The sequence below is a fragment of the Loxodonta africana genome, chromosome 24, assembly GCF_030014295.1.
Source record: "Loxodonta africana isolate mLoxAfr1 chromosome 24, mLoxAfr1.hap2, whole genome shotgun sequence".
Lineage (NCBI taxonomy): Eukaryota > Metazoa > Chordata > Mammalia > Proboscidea > Elephantidae > Loxodonta > Loxodonta africana.
In genome coordinates, this window is record NC_087365.1 from 30,338,605 (window position 1) to 30,346,477 (window position 7,873).

Sequence of the window (7,873 nt, forward strand, 5' to 3'; positions counted from 1 at the left end):
ATTGGACTATTCTGCAACATTTCTGTAAGTGTGAAATATTTCAAAATAAAATGTTAAATTTTTTTTTTTCTATTATTATCATCCCAATTTTCAGGATAGAAAACAGGCACAGAGATTAAGAAGGGACTTGTCCAAGGTCACAAAACTGGTAAATGCCAAAGCCCGGACTGAGCTCAACCCCTTCTCCCCATGCCGGCTATTCTCAAAATGGTTCCCTGAAATGACTCTCCCCAGGATGCAGCAGTCAAGAAATAAAAGACGGGAGGCAGGGCCAAGATCACGGAGTAGTCAGACACTTCTTGTGGTCCTTCTTACAACAAAGCCAACCAAAAAATCGATTATATGACAATCTAGGAGCCCTGAACATTAAAGACAAAGTAGAGGAACCAGACTGAGCAGCAGGCAGAGGGAGAGACAGGTAACCAACGAGGAGTTGCCAGACCTGACCTGATGGGAACCAGCACCCTACAGGCTGGATTGGCTGGCATGTGCAGTGAAGCAAACAGTGGTGCTCGGGGCTCATTTTCCACATCAGGAGGGACAAAGAAGGGGAGAGTTGGCTCAAACCTCTGGAACCAGCGAGAAACAGTGTTCCATCAGCGAAAGATAAGCACAAGTGTCTAACCCACTGTGTGGATAAAAAAGAAAAAAACCCTCCTTTTGGGAAATACTTCTCTCCCATTTACCTGCTCCGTCCCATCTCCGCTCCAGGTCCTAGTCCAGCTTCAGAGATTGCTGTGCTCCCGGGGCCAGAATTAGGACCTAATTCTGGCCCCATCATGCACTCTGAGCCATTCTCCTGGCTTTGGAGAGGTAACAAATTAACAAACAGGAAAAAATAATCCGCCAGCTCCCCTAAGCTGGGAACTCAGGGCAGACACAGCTCTTTTGCTTGGGCACAGGCATAAGGTGTCCTCAGGCTTTGAATGCCTTTCACCCCTGCGTAGAGCTGTGTGGGGCCATTTCAACAGTGTAGGGCCTCACTAGCACAGTATACCAGGGTATATACCTGAAGTCTATTTCCATCCGTATCTGCTATAATGCGGACTGGCAGATTCATGACATTTGACACCACCCTGCCCAATAAGCAGGGTCCTCACCTACCCACATCAGAAGCCTGAGGACTGGTGGCTCCACCCACTCCACTGAGCCACCTCTGACAGGGGTCCAAGAATAAGTGGTGACTCCCAGTCCTTACAGCCAACAGCATTGGGTGCCCATAGTCCAGCTGCAACACCCACCTACCTACACACTACAGGGAACAGGGACACACCTTCTACCCAGACACTCAGGGGCAGCAGTCAGCCCCTGCCTTGATCAGCGCATGACCCCCTACTGCAGCCAGATACCTGTGCCTACTCCAATCACCCCTGCCCGTCTAGGGCTATAGGTGAGAGCCTGCACCATACTCTCAGTGACCGAAGACTGGGACGCCTGAGCTGAATCCACATAAGAAAAGTAAACAGACTCCTGGGCTCATATACCTAGTAACAACTCTAGCTGCCTGGAAACAGGACGTGAGAGCTTCAAAGACACCAATAATCAAACTAGCTCACAGGGCCAGCCTATTTGGGCATATCAAAACAAAACAAGAAACTAGGACACAGTAAGAAAACATAAAATAAATATATATAATAACTTATTGATGGCTGAGAGACAACAGTCGATATCAAATCACAGAAAGAGGCAGACCATGATGGCTTCAGGAAGCCACCAAAACAAAGACTCAAAAAACCTTGCAGAGGAAGATAATTTCTTGGAATTACCGGAGGTAGAATTCAAAAGACTAATATACAGAACTCTTCAAGAAATCAGGAAAAAGATCAGGCAAAATGCAGAGCAAGCCAAGGAACATACAAAGCAATAGAGGAACTTAAAAAGGTTATTCAAGAGCATAATGACAAATTTAATAGACTGCAAGAATCCACAGAGAGACCCCCTCCAAAAAAAACCAAACCCACTGCCGTCAAGTTGATTCTGACTCATAGCGACCCTATAGGACAGAGTAGAAATGCCCAGTAGAGTCTCCAAGGAGCGCCTGGCAGATTCGAACTGCTGACCTTTTGGTTAGCAGGCGTAGCACTTAACCACTACGCCACCAGGGTTTCCCCACAGAGAGACAGCAAACACAAATCCAAAAAATTAACAATAAAATTTCAGAATTAGACAACTTGATAGAAAGGCACAGAAGCAGAATTGAGGCACAACGGAAGTCAGAATTAGCAAGACTGAAGATAAAGCACTTGACACCAACTTATTTGAGGAAAAAACAAACAGAATTTTTTTAAAAAATGAAGAAACCATAAGAATTATGTGGGACTCTATCAAGAGGAATAACTTACAAGTGACCGAAGTACCAGAACAGGGAGACATCAGAGAATACAGTGAGGATTGTTGAAGATTTGCTGCCAGGAAACTTCCCTGATATCGTGAAAGATGAGAAGATATCTATCCAAGAAGCTCATCAAACCCCACATAAGGCAGCTCCCAAAAGAAAGTCACCAAGACATAATCAAACTTGCCAAAACCAAAGATAAACAGAGAATTTTAAGTGCAGCTAAGTATAAACGAAAAGTCACCTACAAAGGAGAAACCATGCAGGCAAGAAGGCAATGGGATGACATATATAAAGCCTTGAAGAAAAAAAACTGCCAGCCAAGAATTACATAGCCGGCAAAACTGCCTCTCAAATATGATGGTGAAACTCAGGCATTTCTAGAAAAACAGAAGTTTAGGAAATTTGTAAAAACCGAACCAAAATCACAAGAAATACTAAAGACAGTCCTCTGGCTAGAAAATCAATAACATCAGGTAACAACCCAAGGCTAGAGCACAGGATAGAGCAACCAGACATCAACCCAGGCAGGGAAGTCACAAAAATAAATCAAAGCTAAAACACTGAAAATAGGAAAACAGAGACGTCAATATGTAAAGGACGACAACACTAACACAAAAAAGAAGGACTAAAAAATGTAGCCATAGATCTTTCATATGAAGAGGAAGTCAAGGTGATATAAAGAAATAAGATATTAGAAAATAGTGGTAAATATTAAGGCAACCACAAAGGAAACTAACGATCCTACACATCAAAATAAGAAACAAGAAAAACAAACTCACCAAACACAAAATTAACAAGGAAAAAGATGAAAAGAAAATACAAAAAGAAAAACGAGACTCAGCACAGAAAATTAAGTGGAACAAAGAAACTGTCAACAACACACACCCACAAAAAAAAAATCAAAATGACAGCACTAACCTCATACTCATCAATTATTCCGCTGAATGCGGATGGACTAAATGCACCAATAAAGAGACAGAGAGTGGTAGAATGGTTTAAAAAAACATGATCCATCTATATGCTGCCTGCAAGAGACACACCTTAGACTTAAAGACACAAACAAACAAACTCAAAGGATGGGGAAGAAAAAATATCAAGCAAAGAAATAAAAGACATTGCATTGAGAAAATCTGCTGCGAAAGACCTCTTTAAAGTGTTAAAAAGCAAAGACATCATTTTGAGGACTAAGGTGCTCCAGGTCATGGTATTTTCAATCACCTCATATGCATGTGAAAGCTGGGGAATGAACAAGGAAGACCGAAGAAGAATTCATACATTTGAATTATGGTGCTGAAGAAGAATACTGAATATACCATGGACTGCCGGAAGAACAAACAAGTCTGTCTTGGAAGAAGTACAGCCAAAGTGCTCCTTAGAGGCGAGGATGGTGAGACTTCGTCTCACGTACTTTGGACCTATTATCAGGAGGGCCCAGTCCCTGGAGAAGGACATCATGCTTGGTAGAGGGTCAGCAAAAAAGAGAAAAACCCTCAAGGAGATGGACTGACACAGTGGCTGCAACAGTGGGCTCAAATACAGCAACAATCGTGAGGACAGCAAAGGACTGGGGAGTGTTTTGTTGTGTCGTACACAATCTCACTATGAGTCAGAACCTACTCGGCAGGCCGCACCTAACAATAACAGGCTGTCTTACATCCTCACCTGATGTCCTGTGATGGGGCGAACTCAGGCTTCAGTTGCACGCTCAGGGGCACCCTTCGTTCTGCCAGCCAGATGGCACACTTCATGGCCACCTGCTCATCACCGCCGGCCACTGCCCGGCTAAGGCTCAGGGCCATCTCCTCTGCTGAAAACCAGCACAGCAGGAGCAGGTTAGCACTAGGGTTTATCTTTCAAAAGCTGGGGTGAGGGAGTGGGGAAGGAGGTGATCCTTTGTGCCTGCTGCTTCTGCTGCGTTTTCCTGGGGAACTCCTAAATATCCTTCAACACCCAGCTTAAAACTCCCTTCCTCCGGAAGGCCTTCTCCGACATTTTCCCCACTCCTCCCACCCCGGGCTCAGCTGGGTTCATTTTTCCTTCATACTTCCGTTAATTTATTCCACAAGCATTTCCTGAGCTCCTACTGTGTGCTGGCCACTGTCCCAGAAACTGGGATTTGGCAGTGAACAAGATAAACAGGATCCCTTTCCTCATGCTTGTCCTGGCCCAGTGGGAAGACAGACAATTAACAAATGTAACAGCAACAACAAAAGTTCAGATTGTGATCCATGATCACAAGTCAATAAACAAGGTAAAGAGATCAGGGAAGTCTTCTGGGAGGAGATAATATTGAGGCTGAGACCTGTAGGAGAAGTACCTGGACATGTCAAGAATCAGGGAAGAGTGTTCCAGGTGGAGAGAACAGCAAGGGTAAAGGCCTTGAGGCAAGAAATGGCTGGATTAGAACAAAGAAGCCAGCGAGGTCTGTGAAGCCACCGGGCCTTGTGGGCTGCCTAGGGGCTGTGGGTTTTGTTCTGAGAGCACAAAGGAGCAGAGGAGGATTGAGGGCAGGGTGGTGGCAAGACCTGACTTGGGTTCTACGAAGCTGTGTGCAGGAGCCAAGAGGGGAGGCCAGGAGACTCCCTGGTACTCAAGTGAGCTGAGGTCTGTCTCCCCACTGTAGCAGGGTGGTCTCCAAGTTCAACGTCCTGTGTCCTCTGGGGGCCCCCACCCGCATCTCCGCACAGAGTTGGCCCAAGGAGATCTCGGGAGAGGCAAGTAAATGAATAACAAAACGCCTCTGGAAGCCAGGGGGTCCCAGGAGAGGAAAGTGAACAAATGAGCAGAGGGAAGACCCTTGAGGGGCCTTGAGGGAGAGGGGCCCACCTCCGAAGTCCCCCAGCCGCCTCGCGTCTGTGCCCACCTTTCTGGTTCTTCCCGTCCATCTGGCGCAGGTGGGCCCATCCCCCCAGGCGGGGGCTGCGGCTCCTGGAAAACGCTACTTCAGGGTCACCTAGGGGAGGGCGGGCGACCAGGAACGACTCAGCCCCGGTTGCGTGGCCTCCGAAGCGGCCCGAGCCCTCTCTGGGCCGCGCAGTCCCCGGCGGCAGTCGAGTCGCAGCACACGACCGGGGGACGGAGATCCGGCCTGGGATGGGGCACGGTCGGGACCCGCGAGGGAGGGTGAAAGGACGGGGCTCCGACCCGGGCCAAAAAGGAGCGAAAGAGAAAGCGGGGCAGGCCGGTGGGAGAGGGCCGGCCGTGCCGCACAGCGGGCGCCCGACGCCCCGGGGAGGCCCCCACTTCCCCTGCAGGCGCGGCCCGCGCCCGGGATCCCAGCCCACCTCGCTCCCCTCCGCGGCGGGCCCAGTCGCTCCGGAGGCGCAGGGAGCAGCTCCGGCGGAAGAGAAAGTGAAAGTGGCGGCCCCGGAAGTGGAGCGGGGCGGGGAGAGCGGAAAGCTGTCGCCGGATCCGGCGCCCCGGAGCGGCCCGCTGACGGCGCCGGGGCCTGAGCCATCTGTGGCGCCCCCCGCCCCGCCGCGGGGTCACGGCGTTTCCGGGCGCTCAGCCCTCTGCCCCGGCGGCCCCACCCAGGCTCCCGAGACTGACCCCCGACTCCCCGACCCCCACTCACCCGCCAGGCCGCGCTCGTCGCGCCGGGGGTGGGGGGACCGGGCAGGGCGGGCTGGCGGGCCGCGGGGTGCAGCCGCATTCGGCCGCGGGGGGGCCAGCAGGGAGCGCGGACTCCGAACCCGCGCGACACGGAGCCAGCCTCCGCGGGGCCCGCACTCCGTAGCCCCCGGCACACCGTGACCAGACCCGGCCCTTAGCCCCGTTCGCAGGTGAAGAAACGGAGGCGCTGTTTGTAACTGCCCGATGTCACAAGTCGGGATTCGAACCCAGGGCTGGTAGGTTCGGAACCCGCCCTCAACCGGCAGGGCGCTCCCTCTAGGCGGCGTTCACTCTCCACCAGTTCGTTGAGTCACTAGTGGAGCGCGCACGCCGTTGTCACAGACTCGGAGGCCTCTACATCCTCCAGGACCAGGGGCGGATTACCAGTGAACTAGGTAAGCACGGGCTTACTTGTGCTTGCTTGCTTATTAATTCAAGATGTGATGAAACCGTTTGAAATTGTTCACTACAGATTAGTAAGTAAACAAAAAACAAAAGAGTTTTTTTTTTTTTTTTTTTTAAATCTGTGCCTACCTTACTTACTGGGTAATCAGTCCCTGTCAGGGTCTGTAAATGCGGAGAGGCTTTGATTCTGTAGGAAGGGGAAGGTGCTGTGGGGTTGGGAGAGGCACATGCCAGCCGTACCTAGAGGCAGAATCTTTGAAGTGGTAAGAAAATGTGAAATTGTTCACTACAGACTGGTAAATAAGCACAAGTAAGCCCGTGCTTACCTTGCTTATTGGGTAATCTGCCCCTGTCCAGAACCCTCCACTCCCCTTTTTTCTCCCACCAGTCATCCCATAGAGCAGGAGATCCTGTCCCTCCACCTGCAGAGTAGATCTGGAATCTGTCACCTTTCACCTTTTCCACACCCCATCCACTCTGAACGTGTCAGGTGTCCTACACCAGCTTCCTCACTGGGCCTCTTGCTTCCCCTTCTGCCCTGGTACAGATGGTTCATTTTCCACCCAGCTGCAGAGGATCTTGTTAAAATAGAAATCAAAGCCTGTCACTCTCCTGCTCAAAATACTCCTATAGCTCCTTTCCCAAAGCCTCCATGACCTTCAAACTGCTCCCTCCCCACATCCCACCCCATCTCACTGCCTTCCTCTCATACTACTCTCAGTTCACTCCACTCAAGCCCCACTGGCGTCCTGGATCCTGGAAGGATTCAGACATGCTCCTCCCTCAGGGCCTGCTCTTTGAGGGCAGGGATTTTTGTCTGCTTTGTTCCTGTTTGTCTGTTTTGTCTGCTGTGTTCCTGGTGTCTAGAACAGTTCCTAACACATCATAGGTGCTCAAGGATTGTTTGTTGAATGAATGAATGAACATTTGAATCAGCTTTTTAAAATCTTGATGCCCTAGGGAGAAAGAAGAAAACTAAACGCACAAGGAAAAGATTAGTCCAGATGACTAACGGACCGCAAGTACCACCACCAGACTGAGTCCAGCACAACTAGATGGTACCCAGCCACCACCATTGACTCCTCTGACAGGGATCACAAGAGAGTCCCAGACAGAACTGGAGGTAAATGTAGAACAAAATTCTAACTCACAGACACACAAAAAGGACCAGACTTACTGGTCTGAGAGACTTGAGAAATGCCGAGAATATGGCCCCCGGACACCCTTTTAGCTCAGTAATGAAGTCACTCCTGAGTTTCACCCTTCAGCCAAAGATTAGACAAGCCTATAAAACAAAACGAGACTAAATGGACACAATAGGGGCAAGGACAGGAAGACAGGAGGGGACAGGAAAGCTGGTAATGGGGGACCCAAGGTTGAAAAGGGGAGAGTGTTGACATGTTATGGGCTTAGCAACCAATGTCACAAAACAGTTTGTGTACTAATTGTTTAATGAGAAGCTAGTTTGTTCTGTAAACCTTCATCTAAAGTACAATTAAAAAAAAAATCTTGACATCC

The 7,873-nt window shown here is 49.6% G+C and overlaps 1 protein-coding gene across 7 annotated transcripts in view; it reads right to left on the reverse strand.

Moving 5' to 3' along the window:
• The window catches only part of RBCK1 (RANBP2-type and C3HC4-type zinc finger containing 1), a 28,938-nt gene extending 23,217 nt beyond the window's left edge, over positions 1–5,721 (reverse strand). For 4 of the 7 annotated variants that reach the window (XM_003411630.4, XM_064275915.1, XM_064275914.1 and 1 more), the window contains exons 1-3: positions 5,623–5,721; positions 5,202–5,291; positions 4,001–4,145 (exon numbers count right to left, since the gene is read on the reverse strand). In XM_003411630.4, the coding sequence (XP_003411678.1) occupies positions 4,001–4,145; positions 5,202–5,223 (167 nt within the window). In that variant the 5' untranslated portion in view covers positions 5,224–5,291; positions 5,623–5,721. The other 3 variants (XM_064275913.1, XM_064275917.1, XM_064275916.1) reach the window with 3 other exon arrangements.
• Positions 5,722–7,873: the final 2,152 nt, after the last annotated feature.